Source organism: Vespa crabro, chromosome 10 (assembly GCF_910589235.1).
Source record: "Vespa crabro chromosome 10, iyVesCrab1.2, whole genome shotgun sequence".
Classification (NCBI taxonomy): Eukaryota; Metazoa; Arthropoda; class Insecta; order Hymenoptera; family Vespidae; genus Vespa; species Vespa crabro.
In genome coordinates, this window is record NC_060964.1 from 5,839,492 (window position 1) to 5,859,491 (window position 20,000).

Below are 20,000 nucleotides of genomic sequence, written 5' to 3' on the forward strand. Positions count from 1 at the left end.
CGTTGGAGAGGCGGCGGGTGCGTGTGCGTTCGCACCGGTCGAGACGAGCCACTTGTAAATGTCTCTTTCTTTCTTTCTTTCTTTCTTTCTTTCTTTCTTTCTTTCTATCTATCTATCTCTCTCTCTCTCTCACTCTCTCTCTTTCTCTCACTCTCTTTCTCACACACACTCTTCTCTTTCTCTCTCTCTCTCTCTCTCTCACTCTCTCTTCAACTTTATCCTTCGTAAATGGTCTGAAAAAAGAACCTTCGATCGTTGAACATAAAACGTTTATAAATGAATTTTAATGATTCGTAAAGATCGTACGATCGAAAAATCTCTCACAAATCCGGAATAAAATCCAATAAAGATGACGATGACGATAACGATGATAATGATGATGAAGAAAAAGAATAAAAAAAAAAAAAAAAAAAATTAAGAAGAAAAAGAACACGACGATGTATGCATTCGACGACTATGACGACTATGTAAGAATAAAACGTTTATTCACATCGGTAGATCGATCGATCTCGTTTATACATATAACTTTTACTCGTATACGATTTCACGATAGTAACGCTCGTTCGTTCGTTCGTTCGTTAGTTCCTCTTCACTTCGGGTTTTCTCTTTGGAGCGCCTACGGTACGCGCGCGCACTTACACTATCGCGCGCGCACTCACTCAACAACACACTGGCTGCCTTACGTATCGTGTATATGTATGTATGTGTGTGTGTGTGTATATATATACACGTATGTATCTATCGATAGGAGGAAAAATAACGCGCAATCTAACGAAATGACATCCGAACCGTACGGTGGTTCTGATACAACTGAAGGTAGTCGGAGTCTCGCGCTGATCGAGCCACCACTCTCGCGCATATCCCCACCCTATCTTCGTTTACCCCCCACCATTCTCTCTACCCACGACCGTTCCGTCTTCTTTTGCATATGGCGGACTGACTGTTGTCGGTTCCCCGCCCAATCCACGCGCACGATCTTTCTTTCTCTCTTTCATTTCTTTTTTCTTTCTTTCCTTCTTTCCTTCCTTCTCTTTCCTTTCCTTTTCTTTTCTTTTCTTTTTTTCTTTCTTTCTGTCTTTCTTTTTCTTTCTTCACTTCATTCGTTCTTGTTCTTTTTTTTCCTTTTTTCTTTTTCTTTTTTTTCTTTTTTTTTTCTTTTTTTTTCTCTTTTTTCTTTCTTATTCTCATCGTCGAATCTCTTCATACACTCTCTTCTCAAAACATTTTTCTCTTTTTACGACGTGAGAATATAGTTGCGCTTTTGAAAAATGCCATCCATACGTACGACGTCGTTTTTTTTTTTTTCGTTTTCTTTTTCTTTTCTTTTTTTTTTTTTCTTTTCTTTTTTTTAAGACCACGAAAATATTACCAATCGACTATTTACGGAATTTAAATAGCATACGTATGGGCTTATCTATTCGCGCATTGCTTTAGAACGCAAACGGTGGCACTTTGGAGCCGAGCATTTCCAAGCTAAACAGGCTTGTAAAAATAAAGTTTAAGATACTTGCGATAGATGGTATGGCGAGGAGGTGGCTTCCTCGGCGCAATCGTTTTCCTAATGCTTTAGAACTTTACGTACGACTCTATATCTCTTTGTCGTTTAATATCTTACTACGTTATAGATAATTACATTTTCGTTTAACATACAGGTTGCGTAATGATCAATTCGATTCCGAGATTATAATATGCGCTCGTGAATAGAATTTATTACGTGAAATTCGAGCGATTTGTAATGATATATAAGTGGTGGGGGAGGATAGGCGCGCAATTACGAATCATCATCATCCATCGGTATTGCAGACGGCCGCGTGAACAAACAAACATTTCGGCACTTTCGATAAGGTACAACGTGCTATGCTAAAAAAAGAAACGTTTCTCTTTCCTTGCGTTCCAAGAGAGAAATATGAATAATTTCGTAGAATAGGAATCCGAAATAAATTTCGGATATGTCTCGAAGGTTCGAAGGAATTATGATATAACCAACTGACTTCCGTCCTTTTTTCTTTTTTCATTTTATTGTACCAAAAAATTGCATCTTGTTCGATCATCGTTAATTTAATATAATATATATATTTATAATTTTATATATATATATATATATACTTTTTTTTTTGTTATATCTTATTTATAATAAATACTTTTATAGAGTAGTGTAGTGTTCATGTTGTTGCTCTTTATTGTGTTGCCATGAGAACGCGGAATCAGCGAGTTTCTTTCAATCGTCGTCGTTATGCTAGCTAGAAAAAATGTCCTGCGATCGATCGGACTTTCAAAAGTCGTTTTTACGTTTTCTTTTTTTTTTTTTTTATTTTTTTTCCTCTTACTTTAGTTTCTAACGTATGATTAATTTTATTAATTGGACACGCTGGATGATACGCGTCCCATTTAAATTAATAAATATCATCGATTCAAGAATCAATGGGATATATATTTTTTAAACGCCTTCTTTTTTCTTTCTTTTTTTTTTTTTTGGTTTTTTGTTTGTTTTTTTTCTTTTTTGAACGAGAACGTTCAAGGGCGAATTAGATTGTTATCGGATTCGTTCTCACATTTCTTCGATAATGCGAGCATTCGGACAGAGACGATTTGTATTTACATAATTTAAAACAATATATGTAGGTATAACTCTAAGAAAATTTAATAATTATCTTAAGACTCTGATCGGCTCAAGTCGGTTCGCTTATTGTCTTACAATTTTTATGAAGAACCATAATCTTACGTATATACACATATATATATATATATATATATATATATATATATATATATATATATATATATATACATATATACATATATATATGTATATGTATATATATCTTTAAAGATCGGTTTAATCGAATTTAGGATCAAGTTGCGTATATGCGCTAGCGCATATGCATATGTTTGTATAAATAAATAAATAAATAAATAAATATGTCCGAGTATCGAGAGAAAAAAGCAACCGATTTGAACTGATCGAGACTTTTAACAAGTCAAAAGCGGTAGAGCTAATTATCGCGTACCGTAAGAAAATATATACCTCTACAGACACCAATAATTCGATCTCACGATTGTAGGGTGAAACGCCTAAACGTTCTTCGAAAAAAACGTTTAATCGTTTACGCTGATACCATAGCTCAACGTACTCAACGAACAATTTAAGTGCTTCACTATATATATATATAAATATATACATATATATATGTGTATATATATATATATATATATATCATTTTACAAAGCCATTTTCAATTTTTCCTCAATTTCCTGCAAACTCTGTGACGATTATTCCTACGTATTTATATATCGTAACATATATCGATTCTTCTTTATTCCTTGTGAATCGTTCGATTAAGCGTGACATCGTTCCGAGATTTGATGAGTCCAATTGAACACATTGTCTAAACGATCTCGTTAACACTTTGCGAGATGACATTAATATTATTGTTATTATTTCGATTTAATTTTCATTAACGCTCGATCAACGATTCGTTTTATCAATTTCTATTGGCTCCTATCGGAATCTACGTACAGATTTTGATATATTCAAGAATATTTTTTTTTTTTTTCTTTTATTTTTATTTTCCTTTTTTTTTCCTTTTTTTCTTTTTTCCTTTTGTTACTTTTATTTCCGTGAAAAAAAAAAGAAAAAGAAAAAGAAGAATAACAAACGCGAAGACATTACGTTACGGAAAAGAGGAAAATTCTACTGTAACGTATCTAACGAAATTACTATTTCAGCAGAGACATATGAAATTAGATAGTTATTATCTTCATCTCGTTATTCAACGTTCTTCTTATTCCTTGACATTAGAAGCATATCTCTCTCTCTCTCTCTCTCCCTCTCTTTTCCCCCCTCTCTCTCTCTCTCTATATATATATATATATATATATATATATATATATATATATATTCGTTAATAAATCAAAAATGTCTACTACATTTTGCTTAGGGAGTAAAATTTTCTTTGTATACTGATATCGTCGGACGAGAAAATATATCTCTATGCTTTTTGACTGGTCAAATTGCACTTAACGAAAATCGGTAAAATTTTCTTTGCGACGTGTACACGCATAACACGTAGACACGCGTATACACATGCACGCACATACATACATACATACATACATACATACATACATACATACATACATACACAGACAAACACACACAGACACATTTTTCTCTTAGTAATATTATAAGTACAAGATAGTTTGAAATTTCTGTTGGCTCGACAAAAATAAAACGTAAGAACAATTATCTCGTTTTTAAATGAGGAGAGCAAAAGAGAAAAAATGGAAGGAAAAAGTGAAAGAAAAAAATGGGGAGAAAAAAAAGATTCCGTGTCGCGATGGATGTCAATTATAATTCTTCATACAGTATATGTATATATATATATATATATTTAAACTTTTAACATAACTTCAATCTAATTGAAAATAATTATACAAAGACCATAACGTCTCTCGATGTCTTGACATCCATTGCGATTTTTTACATACACTGTTTCTCATTCTCCTGATTTAAAATTATTGATCATTTATATCTCTAAGTCATTTAGGCTGACATAATGCGATGTTATTTGCGTATCCCATCGGATCAGATATATCAGCAAAATTTTGCATAAGGTAAGAAAAAGCCAATTAACATAAGGAAGGTAAGGATTGCTTAAAGATTAAAACGTAATATTATTACGGCCGAGGGATGAGGGGGAATGTAATGGAATGGTAGTGGGGAAAGTGCGTAGAGGGAACGGGGGCGGCATCGTTTTCATTGGATAACTGTATAGAACTAGTTTCAATCATATCTCGATCATATTTGTAATGTCGCACATTTAAAATTTAAATCGACCATTACTGCGATTATATATGTATGAAACGTATGACAATTCATATACCATTGATAACGTATTAGATAACATCGATGACATAATACTAAAAACGCGTAGCAAAAATATTGCTGTTTCCTTCTACCGATCGAAATGCCTCAGTCTATAGGAAAAGTATTTCTTATTTTCTCGGCGTTGGCGAGGTAGGGGAGAGGAGAGGAGGGGAGGATGGGGAGGGAGGGGGAAGAAAAAAAATATACGAAGTTGAAATCATTGTTAAGATAGTTAGTTAATAGTTAGATAACAAAATAGAAATAGTTAATAGAATAATTACTTAAGGTCTATAAAGAATGGGAGTTAAATATCTATTTGTAAATTTTGAAATAATATTAATTATAAACGCCCGGCAAAGATATGTCGGTGATAAGCAATGAGATTTTATATAAACGATTTGATAAATCAAAATGATGATGATGATATTTTTTCAATAGATATATCTATCCACTATTGCAATTTTTTTTTATCCTAATTTATAGAAACGATGTTATTCTATTATTAAAAACGATAAAGTTACGAACGTAAGAAATATTTTTGAAATGCCTTATCCGAAGCTCGCTACATACACATATGTATATTTCATTGATTTTAAAAAGTCATCATATTTATCATATTTTTTAATCTTCGACATCTGTGAATTTTGCACAAGTCGACATTTATAATGAGGAATAAAATAACAACGGATTTCATTTTTCTTTTGTTTTTTGTTGTTGTTGTTGTTCTTATATATTGTCGCCCATTTTTAAAGTTCAAATAATCTCGTTTTTAAACACAAAATAGGCTATGAATATAATATACACTCGTTTCTTGTAAGGGTTTCATAGTTGACAAGTATGTAATAAGTTTGATTTGAATGTATTATCGATATAGCGATGTTCAATATTTGTGAATAAAATGTCAACAATTCCAGTTTACTCGTTTGGATTTAATATATGAAATATGAAGGATTTTTAATTTGGCGTATAACCAGACGGTGTGCACTGAGACACTTTCTTTCTTTAATAGAAACATACGATAACGGATAATTCAGCAAACTGTAGTGCCTAGGAAAGAGAATACATAAATTGTAAAATGACGATTGTCAAAGAAATAAAGCATTTAAACAGAAGGAAAAACAAACAACATTTGCAAAAAAAATAAAAAATGATTATTAAAACTATTCGTTTACTTAAATGAACATTCGTTAGTAAAAACTACATATTTTCAGTAGAGTCATGCGAATATGATAACTACTATACATATCTAGTTAATTCTATGATACATGTATAATGATAATATGAGATCTTAAAACGTGACTTCACCTCGATCACTTCGACCTGTTGATTAGACGCAAATACTCCGTAATGTGTTTTCTTTCTCGTTTTCAATGAAATCTCTCAATAATATAAAATTAATTGACATTCACGTTGAGAATGTGAAAATAAATTGACATATAAAAGCAACTATGTATCGTAATAACGCACAAAGAAAACATTCAACATTAGAAATGATACGAAAGAAATTATAATGTACATTCTAATACACATTTTTATAATCGTCTCTCATAACTTTCCCTCTCTTGACATTTATTTTCAAATTATTTCCCGATGTAATAATATTTTCTTCGCTTTTCGTCAAATTTGCATTTAGGATGGACACAGGTGCAAAGACGACAAATGCAGCAAATCTTCCTAATAACGCATATGGTTTTTATCCAATTTTGTAACATATATCAACGTACAATGACAAAATGCAATAGAAATAACAGCAAAAATAAGACGGCGTATAATTTAGAACAACAAAAAAAAAGAAATATTCATAATAATAATAATAATAATAATAATAATAATAATAATAATAATAATAATAATAATAATAATAATATTAATATTAATAATAATAATAATAATAATAATAATAATAATAATAATAATAGTAATAATAATAAAAAATAAAAGAAATCTATTTTTATATGATATTTCCAAAAAGTATAAAGCCATATTCGTCTACTTAATCTCTTAATAATCGACATTTCAAAATAACGAATTACACATTGCCGTTCGCGTCACCGTGAAAATAAATCATCGATAATGATTCCATACTCACGAAGGTCTTAAATAATTAATTTTTATAATAAGGTCGAGTAATATCCATTTGTTTTTCCTTATACGAAAGGCAAAATATAAAGCTTAAAATATGAGCGCAATCCACGTTGGATGAAAAATATACGACATACATATATGGAGTTTAATTGTTAATGCGAATATAAGAAATTTTATCAAATTTTATTTTTCGATCGATGTATAAAATCATTTTTTCCAATTATTAATTTTTTTTTCTTTTCTTTCTTTTTTTTTGCTTTTTCTTTTTCTTTTTTCCTTCGAATTGATTACATATATCAACAAAGAGTTATGCGCTCATAAATAAAATCAAAAATCCACTTCGATGGATGCACTCACATAAGAGAGAAGCAATATAATATAATAATATTACTCTAAATTTATTATAATATTTGTGTGTGTATGTGTGTGTGTGTGTGTGTGATAAAAATTAATAAAATGAAATGAATCTACGCGTTGTTTTTATATTTCAAAAATAAACACGACAAAATTTTAATTGAATTATCTTTTCATTCTTTTAATAATAGCTCTCTCTCCGTTTTTATATAAGCTTCAATAATGAATTTCAAAAAATTACTCCGAGCATAAATACAATTTCTTATTTTCATTTCAATTCAATTTTTTAATTATCACATTAAATAGAATCAATATAAAATATCTATTATAATGTTAGAAATGTTCATATAGCGTACGACTAATTCATAATTAAATTGCCAATAATGATATATCACACTACAATTTAGCAAGCAATTTAAATAACGTAAAAAATGTAAAATAACAGAATCAATTAACATAGAACAATTATCTCGTTCTTCTTATTAGTTTTTGTAAGCAATTCTTTCATGAGACCCATAGAATAAGGCACATTTCTCTGCCCACGAAAGGCACTAAAATACCATGGCTATACGTGTCTCTCGTATAAAGTTAATCATTTCTTTTTTTTTTTTGTTTTTTTTTTCGTTTTTTTGTTTTTTTTTTTTTGCTTTTATTGAACTTGAATTAAACAAAGAGGAGAGATCAGTTTAGAACAAAATACTATTATCCGTCAACGATTATTGTGCACCATAATTTGTACATATTCGGTTTTCAAATCGAATCTGCTCTGTTTTTGGCATTAATATCCTATATTATTCATTTTTCTTTTTTCCAAATTTTCTTTACCAATTAGAAAAAATTGACTATTTTTATACCTCACGTAATATATATATATATATATATATGTATATATTCTTTCCCTTCGGTAACACATCTTGCCCATGCTTTCAATTCTTATCACGAAAAATCTTTGAGATACTGAACATAAGATCCCTGAGGTTTCTCAACATTATCAAGGATTCTCAAATACTTAAAGCATTCGATTGATAAAAAGTATATAACGACTATGCAAAAACATCCAAGGGCCTAAAACACCTTCGAGTGATCTTTGAAAATTTTTTAGAAATGTGCTTCGGGAATTATTTTTCATTCTCAAAAAATATCAATATTTTTTCTTTTATGCAAAAAGGAGACTCCGGTAATATGATATAACTATCCTGTTTATCCGAAAATGGCTTGATTTTTACTATACGACGTGGAAGATGTTACAAATATTGTATTTTTTTTTTTTTTTTTTGTTTTTTTTTTTTTTTTTATAATTCGCGACAAAGAAAAGAAAAAAGAAAAAATGAAACAATCATTTGCCTTAATGAAATGCATCTTAATAGTTATGCACAATAGCGAATATTATTACAGACTTGATAGGATGTTTAATTTTCTATTTTTTTTTTTTTTTTCCTTTTTGTATAATGATTCGATACAGAAATTAGCAGATCACAGTTTATCGATTGCTTTACCTACTTTTCCCCTTTTCCCCGATCCTATCCAACACTCCCACAAGTCCCCCTCCCCCCAACTATCCACAACCTCCACCCCTCCCCCATCACCTTCTCGTAAACTATATCTCGAAATATTTTTCTCAGTGAATACCGTCGAATCTCCCGACAAGATCGTTTGAACTTTTTTTTTTGTTTTATTTTTTTTTTTTTTTTGTTTTTTCTTTTCCAATATTTCATGGAACATCCAAAAACACATATGACATCTTATGTAATTCGAAGATGCAATGATGATGAGACTTCGAACAATCACGGGTTTTCAATTAAGTTTTGTTGTATCTTCACAGTGGTCGATCGCATGAATTTTCGTCGCATTGACTGTATCATATCGTCGTTCGAATTACGATTGAGGCACCCTTTTTGTATATATCGTGACTTCAACGTCTCTTTGTCGTCCGCGATAGAGCCCTTCTCTCGTTGTTACTTCCTGCGAGGAAAACGTACAGGGATGGCTTGATGGCAGGAAAAAGGAAGACGGGACTAGTACCCATTTTCCACCTTACATATGTATTCTATGCGATACAAAAAATGAAGATTAAATAATAGAAAATGAAGGGGAAAAAAAAAAAAAAAAAAAAAAAGAAAGAAAAGTAAAGATCTCTCTCAGAATGAAAAAAGAAAATTGTGCACAGCTCTTGTAATTAGTCGTTTAACACGGACCATGTCAAATGAAATGAACAAAAAAAAAGAAAAAAAAAAAAAAAAGAATAAAACAAAAAAAAAGAAAAGAAAAAAGAGAGACGACATGGCAGAATGAACGGATTCTCGCGAGGAATATTTAGAAGAAAAGAAAAAAGAAAAAAAAAAAACAAACGAACAAAAAAAAAAAGAAAAAAAAATTTTCTCTCGCGACATTTACCATTGAAAAAACTTTTGACTTTAAACGAATACATTTAACTCGTCCTAATTTATAGAAAACAATAAAAATTTCATAATTTATTTCTTTAAGCCCTCGCAGACTAATGGGACGTTGATTATCAGCAATGTAATGAAATCAATGTCGACGTTGCAATTGTATCGATTCTCGTTGTCAACTGGCCCTTACAATTTCTCTTGAAAAATTTCTCATGGCACTTTTTTTTCCCCACTTGATTATAATTAAATACACATTTATATATCTCGAAAAAATCTCGACTTGTGCTCGAAAAAAAAAAAAAAACGAAAGTTTCAGACTCGAACCTTTTTTTTTTCTTTTTTTTTTTTCCTTTTTTTTTTTTTTTTTTTTTTATATATATATATATGTAAAAGAAAAGAAAGAAAGAAAGAAAGGAAAGACGCCAAATGCCATCTATAATAATGATTATACAATAATTACCAGCGCGCGAAGACACGAGGGGATATGCAAATTGGAAGAAGAAGAAGAAGAAAGGACGAACAAAGGACGAGAGAACGTTGAACGTTTAGAGAACTATCAATGTGTATATCAAAGAGGAATAAAACCATCTCACTCGTGCGCGGTTTCGAGAATTTGGCATTCCAAAAAAAAAAGAAAAAAAAAATGAAAAGGAAAAAAAAAAGAAAGAAAGAAAGAAAATAATGAAGAAAGTAAAGAAAAGAAAAGGATGGGGATAAAGAGAAAAGGGACAAGAGGGGGGAAAAAAGAGGGAGGGAAAAAAAAAAGGAAAAGGAAAAAAAAAGAAAGAAAGAAAGAAAGAAAGAAAAATCGATTTCGCGCAGATTCGATAATCTTATCCTCGCGGATATCCAATCGCGATCGTTAGAAAACCCGTAAATTCCAATGCTTCTCCATTGCTTCGTATCTATCCTATCATCATCTATCTATCTATCTCTCTTTCTCACCTTCTCCTTCAATATATCACCTGACACGTAACATAATTGATTAATAAAATTTATCGTACAATTCATTTATATCCGTTGTCTCGTTATTTTCTCTGTTTTCTTTTTCTTTTTTCTTTTTTTATAAACAAGAAAAAAAAGAAAAAAAAAAAAAGAAGAAGAAGAAAGAAAAAAAGAGAGAAAAAAAAAAGAAAGAAAAAAAAAAGAAAAAGAGCAAGATCAACGTAATTATTAAAAAGGCGTCTCTAATAAACGAGAAAACAAAGAGAGAGAAAACGGAGTATGCAAGGAGAGGAAGAGGGAAGAGACGGGGAGAGGGGGCGAGGCGAGGGGCGAGGCGAAGGGGGACATATTTATCCCTTTTACATTATTCCGTAAGATATAATAATCTTGATATCAGACATGACTATGAGAAAACGATGGTCGGAGGGAGAACGTGAGTCGTCGGCCATCGCGACCTGAGATAACGTGCGACGAGAACACGTCGTGCGGCCAAAACCGAAAGTGAAGCTCTCTTTCGGAGCTTTTTGGAATATAAGCATTCTATTTGGTAATAGGGCAAACGATATCGGAGTTTTACAGGGAATTGATATTAAGGATATGGGTATGGATGATAGAATATTTGGTTACAACTCCATGTCCTGCGCCTCGTCTTCGCTGAAATCGCTCATCGATGACTCGCTATCGGACGACATCCCGTTCCCAGTCCCGCCATTCTCCTGGTCCCTCAATGCCTCCTCCGTTGCATATTTCCTCACGTAATCTGTCGAAATATCGAAAGAGTATTAAATTGATATCAATAAATTTCATTTATTATTATTCCTTTTTTCATTTTCTCTCTTTCTCTCTTTCTCTTTCTCACTCTGTTTTTTTTTTTTTTTTATTTGTTTGTTCTTAATTAAAGAATGAAAAAAAAAAATTAAATAAATAAATAAATAAATAAAACATACCTGCTACCTTCTTCTTGTATTCCTCTGGTTTGTGAAGATACATAGCAGCTGCATCACCATTTAAAGGATCGATGGGATTGGGATATGTTAATAGCTGAGGCAGAAAGGATTCGAAAATATTTGACAGGTCTGAAACAATCGAACGCGAATTATTATAATCTCATTTTTTTTTTTTTTTTTTTTTTTTTTAAATATTAAAACGAATAGAAATTATGGATAGATTATAATAATTATTATAATCTAAACATAATTAAGAACGAGTGCATACCATAGAGGGCAGTCCAAGCCTGGTTTATAACGTCCAGGCATACGGTGCCTGAAACTTCGTCAATGTTAGGGTGGTAGACCTTGTTCATAAACCCGATCGAAGGAGATTTAAAGGGATAATGTTCGGGCAAGTGAACCCTCACCTTCCATATTCCACCCTCGTAAGGTGCTGTAAAGAACAATGAACGATATTATTACAATGGAACAATTTTTTATATACTTATTTCATTATTTCGTTCTCGATCGAAAAATATGATAAAAGGCAATCGCTTAGGCAATATGCCGTTGCTTCTTATCTCGAATATCTTTAAAATCAAATTTAATACTTGCAAAATAAAATCGAGATAATTAGATTAGGTAAAGAAAAGAAATGAAACTTTACGAATGGAATGATCCTTTTTCGTTAAAATAAAAAAAAAAAAAAAAAAAAAAAGAAAAAAGAAAAGAAAAAAGAAAAGAGAAAAAAATCTGCAATAATAAAGAAATTTGTAATTATAGATATGTTATTTTTATCAAAAGTAAAATTGCAGAGAAAAATTGTGCAATTTATCTTGCACCGTCATAATGGCGTCATCATAGAAATCTCCTTCCGTTTTCTTTTTCTTTTTTTTTTTTTTTTTCTTTTTTCACCAAACTCTTCCAAATCGTATTAACCAATTTTCGTCACGGAAGGCTCGCGTTTACCTCGCGAGCAAGGAAAGGAATAAAAGAATGATTTTGCAGCCGATTTTCAGTTAGATCATTACGATCGGCTCTGTACAGTTATCGATGTTATTGCCACGATTCAAGATTCAAAGGCTGTACCATAATTCGCGCTACGTTCACGGAAACGAGAACGTTCAACGGTAAAACTTCATCACAGGGCGATGTTCCTTTCGTGGAAATATAGGAAAGGAAGAACGAGATTTCTTTTACTCGTACAATCTTTCCAATTTAAAAGAAAAGAAGTGAAAAATATTTTATATGCGTACAACGTGAATAAAACTTTTCAAATATATACATACATACATATATACATATATAGATATACACATACATACGTATAATGAAAAATATTGAACGTGTCTCAAGCATGTAAGAATAAATTCAACCACAATCAACCTTAATGAATCGATAATAAGAAAATCGCAATAACATAGTTTTATACGTATGTAAATAGAAATGAAATATGTATATCTAGTTACAAAGTAAATGTCGCGTACACGGCTTATGCATTATCTAAAATGAATATATTATTAAATGATCACAAAGCGCTTGCCACGATTATATTGCGGAAATAAAACCTTCGATTCCATAAAATTGATCAATTCGTAAGATCTACTACAGTGTTGATTAAATTGAATAATTACTAAGCAAGTATATCTTTGATAAGAATGCGAAGAAAAGAAAAAAAAAAGAAAAAAAAAAAAAAAAAATAAGACGATTAAAATACACCGAAGAAACACGCTTATCTATTCATGTATTTATATATGAATTTATATATGTATGCATATACGAAATTCTTATTCTCATTTTTTACTGGTGTTAATAGACCCACGTAAATAATTACGACATTTCTATTCGTCATGGTAGCGAATGGCTTTTGCCATCGAATGTTGCAAATTATCCGTACGACGATACGTATAAGTATCCGTGTGGAGGCGAGAAACATGACCCACCTGTCCGTGATGCACGCACGTGCACGTGCACATACACACGCACACGCAGAATCGCATTGGGGATTCACGGGTGAAAGTATCGATACCCACGCACGCAACTCGTGAGTGTGGTTCACTCGAGCGAGTGCATTGCAACATGCAGCACCGCCATCTTTACGGTCTAACTTCTCTCTAACGAAACCTTGACATTTTTTTTCTCTTCTTCCTTTTTCTTTTTTATTGTTGTTGTTTTCTTGCACGTCCATCCCTCTCTTCCCTCCATCCCTCTCCACCCGTTCTCCTTAACATTTATCACAACATCCTTCGAACTTTAACGAATAAAAGAAGAAAATGAAGAAAAGAGAAAGGAGCAAAGGATATAAAATTAAATAAAATCAAATTAGATCGAATATTCCTTCCTCTTTTCTAATCAAGTCATAAGCTCCTCCAATTCATCCATCCACCCACTTTCTGTCGGATTTCGTTCTCTTTAACATCCGTATGTATAATCTTACGCCGTAGAAAGTGTGCGCCCGTACGATAACGTAACCACCATCACCACCGCGATCACGAACTCGTTCCGTTGCGTTCGATCTAAGCACATAGAACGGCTTGAAAATTTTTCCGCCTTTGAATTTCGCGCCTATCTGAAACCGCATTCCTATATAGAAACAGGAATGAGGTTCCCTAAGCTGTAAAATACTTTTACGATTTGTTTGTCGAGAATAGAAAGGGTCTTTTTTTCTTTCTTTTTCTTCTTTTTTTTTCTTTCTTTTTTTCTTTTTTTTTTTCATTTACGAGTCACACGCGATCTTTAACTATGAACGATATACACCATGGAAGAACGGTTTTTCTATATGCGATCACTGGCTGGGCTACTCACTCGACCGGAAATCGAATGCGGTCGTCGCATTGGATCGTCACCCGATCGAATTTATCCCTAAGCATTCCTAAGGAAATAATCCTACGTGAGGATATTTTAATATTATTTTAAATAATTACATTATTTCATCGTGAGCATAAGTCTACGAGATAAATTTCGTCGTATATTCTTTCGCGCGATATTTATGATTTCATTCGTTTTCCTTCTTCGTTTTTTTTCTTTTCTTTTTTTTTTTTTTAACAATTTAAACTGTTTATAATATATCTAGATGGATAAAAAAAAAGGGAGGAAGGGAGGAAGGAAAAAATCCCTAGATATCGAAAAGAGGCAGACCATAATCGATCGATATTAGATCTAAAAATCCTACGAAAGAGGATTAATATTTGTCGCAAAAAATCTCTGAAATTTTTTCCTTTTTTCTTTTCTTTCTTTTCTTTCTTTTTACAGGTGTACTCGGGGTACCAAGAGATAGAGGAATAGCGGAAGGAGGAGAAAGAGGAAGAGGAAGAGGAAGAGAGGGAGGATAAAACGGTAATGGTAGACGACGCAGTTCAATATCAATCTTCTTCTCTCTGCGCTTGACCCACTGACCCAATTTTCTTCCTCTCGAGGCCCTCAATGAGCCGCTCATATAGTTCGGGCCTATGCAAATCCGGTAAATACAAATGCACTACCAATAATAAATGAGATATTAGCGTGGAAACGATTAAAATTCTATGTGGCCTTCGTGCATTGACGATGTTGCAACATTTTGAGAGAAACAGGGAGAAATAGAGAGAGAGAGAGAGAGAAAGAAAGAAAGAAAAAAAAAGAGAAAGAGAGAGAGAGAGAAAGTGAAAGAATGTCAGCCTACACGTAGACGGTATTTATCTCTCTCTCTCTGTCTCTCTAGCTCTCTCTCTCTCTCTCTCTCTCTCTCTCTCTCTTTCTAAACTCTTTAATCTTCGATTATTTTTCCTTCAACATCGTTGAATTCAATAAAATACATGTATTTGTATATGTATTTCTTATCAGAAGGGCCGATAAAAGAGTGGAACGAGTCAAAATATATTTTATCTACATACATATCCTGCGTGAAATAATTGAAAGAAATAATATTGCATTTAAAGAAAACTTTCTGAATAAACGCAACGTACGTTGAATTATTAAAAAGATAAATTAAAATGCATAATTATATTAATGAAAATATCGTAAATATCTGAAATGTCTTCTTAATTCAATAGAAAAAATATTTTCTACTAAAATTTTTTCCTTATCGAATATACACATGTGTGTATGTGTGTATTTATGTATATAAGCACGACGTCTTTAGACCGTTCTCTCTCTCTCTCTCTCTCTCTCTCTCTCTCTCTCTCTCTCTCTCTCTCTCTCTCTCTCTCTCTTTCTCTCTTTCTTTCTCTATATAACTATGCGTAATATGTTCATTCTTCCAAGTGGTTTCCCATGAAAACTAGGGATTATTAATGACGTTTGTTTCAAACAAACATACGATACATTGCTTTACGCGAGATACGTATCATTCATTTGGTGTTCCTTGATTCTCGGTTTATCTTATACTATTTGCGGACCTCGGGCATTACTTTCGTGATTAGAGTTAACACATGTTGTTTTTATATGCATATATGTACGATCTTTTATAACGATAACGTTCCACGATTCTCGTTTCCCACGTTGGAGCATCGTGATTTCCGTTTTCACCGATGAAAGATACGCACTAATTTAAGAGAAAAAGAAATGAGAAAAGAAAAAGAAAAAGAAGGAAGAAAGAAAAAAAAAAAAGAAGAAGAAGAAGAAAGAGGGCAAAAAAAAATAAAACGTCGAGTATCGTCGAGCAAATGCGCTTCGATCGTTTTACGGGATTTATTTTTTTAAAGAGGTTGTAAAAAAAACGTAGTAAACACTATGCGAATAAATAAAGTGAATGAATCATCGCGTGTGTAAAAGATTAAAACATGATCTATTCGTCATTTATTAAACGAATGGTAGCTTAAATGTCGTAGCATAGGTAGAAGAGGAGACATATAGAAGGAAAGATAGATAAATAGAGAGAAAGAGAGAGAGAGAGAGAGAGAGAGAGCCAGACAGACAGACAGACAGACAGACAGACAGAGACAGAAACTGAACTCAGTGATATTTATCATCGTCCATTATCGGTTTACAAAATGACGAGCGGGTGCTAACCGAGATTGCGAGTGTCGTGCGATTTGATAAACATGCTCGACCTTTTTATCTGCCTACTCTAAAACCTTTTCTCCCTCTCTCTGTCTGTCTATCTGTCTCTCTCTCTCTCTCTCTCTCTCTCTCTCTCTCTCTCTCTCTCTCTCTCTCTCTCTCTCTCTCTCTCTCTTTCTCCCTCCCTCTGTCGCACTCTTTCTCCTTCTCATTCTCGATCACGATGCCACTTTATGCTTGATGATCCAAAAACGAAAATGAACATTAGCGAATAAGTAAACACATGAGAGAATTTTATTTACCAATGATAACGATGATAAATCGAAAAAACGAACTTACGAACGTACGAGAACGAAATCGAGCGTGAATTCTCGCGCGGACGGAAAAAAATTAAAAAAAGAAAAAAAAAAAAAAAGAGGAAGAAAGAAAGAAGGGAAAAAAAATGATAAAAAATATCAAGAAAAAAAAGGAAAAAAAAAACGAAAAAAAAAAAGAAAAAAAAAAGAAAACATTAAAAGAACGATATTATCGAGATGTTATATGGTATCCGGAGGTAATTTTATTTAAAATACATACATATATATATATATATATTAATATGTATGTATGTAGAAATCAAGCGACCGGAATATGTATGTATATATTTGAGGCTTCTGGCAAAAATCATCTCTCCGTTTCCGTTCCATCCTCACCGCCTACGTGCCCTTTATATATGTACCACGTACAAGATTGCAAAGCCTTTGCGTTAATATCGCGTGCATCGTGCCATGGAATAGAACGAAGCAAGAATTCAATGACATGCTGCTGTTGTTACTGCTAACCTTGCCTTCTAACATCATACACAGGCTACATACTTTCTTTAAACGACGTCGATTATAGCTACATTATTATCAACATATATATATATATATATATATATTAGATTTGTAAAAAGTCTTCTTTCATAAGCGAAATATTTTTTTTTCATCTTCTCTCTTCTTTTCTCTCTTTTCATTTTGTTTTTTTTTTCGTTTCTTTTTTCTTTTCACCCAAAGAGCAACGTTTATCGTTGCCATAATTAGTATAATTCCACAACGATGATACAGTTCGTTCTTCGTTATCTCAATTCTTTTCTATAACTCTTCTATATATCACATATTTATACTGATCACAAATCTCGGAAAAATTTTATATCTTTCTACGAATTGCTCGTATAATTTAACTTGGCAAAAGAACAAATTGTTTGATACTATTTAAAAATTCTACTTTTTATTTTTATCTTTTCTCTCTCTCTCTTTCTTTTTCGATATATATATATATATATATATATATATATATAAAAATAATTTTCTATACATTAAATTATATATCCTACTAAAAGCTCATTAACAAAATTGATATTAAATTTATAAGGGAAAAAAAAAGAAAAGAAAGAAAGAAAAGAAAAAAAAAAAAAAAGAGAGAAAAAAACGAGAGTGTATTTTTGATCATTTTAAAATTATTCCTATTATTGAGACATACAATTGAACACATAGAAATAAACGTTGCGTATTCATCAGATAATGCAAACAAATTGTACGTCAATGCTTTGCTAAATTAGTAATGGAATTAATCATAGGGATCATTGTTTCTACGATTGTTATAACTAACTAACTTTAATCCAAATTTTAAAAAAGAAAAAAAAAAATAGGTCGACATAATTCAATAATCCGAATTAATAAACCATTCTAACAATACGATCGAATAAATTTACAACAAGCGTATTAATCTAATATCTAGTAGCTATTATTCGAAATCCCTTCGATCGGAATTTCGATGACGCACGTTCGCGAAGGTACGTATATACATACATACATACATACATACATACATACATACATACATACATACATACATACATACATACATACATACATACATACATACATACATATATATGTACGTAACGATGAATTTTGCTCGAAGCAAGAGAAGCAACGAAAGTACGTCGATGCGCGCTCATGCACGCGCGTGCGTACATTGTTGGCTTTCTATATAGACGCAATAAAATGTACAAATGAGCTTTCGTAATTTCAATGAAAGAAAGTATAATTTTTATGAAATGTCACTTAAAACAAAAATAATCATTTGTTATCGATCAATGATAATTCAGATAATCATTCTTTTCCTGTTTTCTTTTCTCTTTTCTTTCCTTTCTTTTCTCTTTTTTCTTCTCTTATCTTCGTTTTACAGATCTATAGGATTTAAATGCGATGTCATGTTTTTGTTTTACACAAGTTTCGAAGAAAAACAGAAACGAGAGAAAAAAGGAAGTGGGAATGGAGGAGAGAGAGAGAGAGAGAGAGAGAGAGAGAGAGAGAGAGAAAGAGAGAGAGAAATTGAAAAGTCAAAAAAAAGTAAAAGAGAAAAATGGAGAGGGGGGAAAAAAGAAAAAAAGAGGGATAAAAAAAGAAAAAAAAAAAAGCAGAACTTCTCTTACAATCTCAAATGCGCTAGAAAGCTAATTGTAAGTGACTCCCGTGTTCTATACGGAACAGAAAAATCTTAGGGCGTATTAGAGCCTTCCCGAGTGTAAAGTGGGTCACCCGTTGCACTGCGGTATCCTCCGATGTATATCAAGCGACCGCTCGTTTACAGCCATTTCCAAACGAGCGTGCCGCTTCGTACTCCAAAGCAAAACCCTCTGCTATTCTTCTTTCGAAACAAGCCGAGTTTGTATTTACTTCTTCTTCGTAACGTCCTCGAATAGTATATATATATATATATATATATATATATATATATAGTGGCACACAAATATATAACACATACACATCGCTTTAGCTAGACAATCAGACACGTTGAACGAATTAAATGTTGCACATCTTACGGTAGAAGGTCGGTATCTTTTAAATGATATACGCCTCGCTAATTTTATCATTTCCTCGCTGCGATACCATCGACGAAAAAAAAAAAAAAAAAAAGAAAAAAAAAAGAAAAAAAAACAGAAAGAAAAATAATCGTGGCGCGTCGTCCTCTTTATTTCTTTTTTATTTCCTATTTTTTTTTTCTTCTTTCCTTTTTCGTAATCATGAGATTTATACAACAAAAAAAAAAAAAAAAAATAAAATAAAAATGGGCCCTCTTTTTTCTCGATCATTCTCGTACATTCGAAGAAATCAAAAGATACAAGAGAAAGAAAACTCACTTTTTCATCCTCCCCCCGCCCCTTCGACGCCCGTTTTTTTCGCTTATCGATTGACTTGATCTAAGTTCTTTGTACTCACCGAAAGGCAATTATCGATACGCAGACGCGATAATCCGACTTGTGAAACGTAGAAAATGAAATAATCACGTAATTAGCGGGAAGAGAGTGGGTTACTTCATCGTGCTGTTGCACTTACGATCCCTTTCCTTGGTTAAACTTACAATATTCACTTTTTCCAAGTGAGTTTCTAAACGGCAACGATTTGCGCGGCGGTAGTAGTGTAAAAG

At 32.1% G+C, this 20,000-nt stretch overlaps 3 protein-coding genes across 6 annotated transcripts in view; all 3 read right to left on the reverse strand.

The window, feature by feature from the left end:
- The window catches only part of LOC124427667 (inositol 1,4,5-trisphosphate receptor), a 34,157-nt gene extending 33,081 nt beyond the window's left edge, over positions 1–1,076 (reverse strand). For 2 of the 4 annotated variants that reach the window (XM_046970879.1, XM_046970877.1), the window contains exon 1: positions 1–1,076. This exon is cut by the window's left edge and continues 63 nt beyond it. The gene's annotated coding sequence lies outside the window, so the exon portion shown is untranslated. The other 2 variants (XM_046970875.1, XM_046970876.1) reach the window with 2 other exon arrangements.
- Positions 1,077–6,018: 4,942 nt separating this feature from the next.
- LOC124427670 (protein wntless) overlaps positions 6,019–20,000 on the reverse strand; it is a 34,858-nt gene continuing 20,876 nt past the window's right edge. The window contains exon 13 of the transcript XR_006943000.1: positions 6,019–9,353. The gene's annotated coding sequence lies outside the window, so the exon portion shown is untranslated. The remainder of the gene's footprint in view (positions 9,354–20,000) is intronic.
- LOC124427675 (ubiquitin-conjugating enzyme E2 H) overlaps positions 6,019–20,000 on the reverse strand; it is a 29,037-nt gene continuing 15,055 nt past the window's right edge. Inside the window, exons 3-5 of the mRNA XM_046970895.1 lie at positions 11,857–12,024; positions 11,589–11,717; positions 6,019–11,401 (exon numbers count right to left, since the gene is read on the reverse strand). Of these exons, the coding sequence (XP_046826851.1) occupies positions 11,265–11,401; positions 11,589–11,717; positions 11,857–12,024 (434 nt within the window). The 3' untranslated portion in view covers positions 6,019–11,264. The remainder of the gene's footprint in view (positions 11,402–11,588; positions 11,718–11,856; positions 12,025–20,000) is intronic.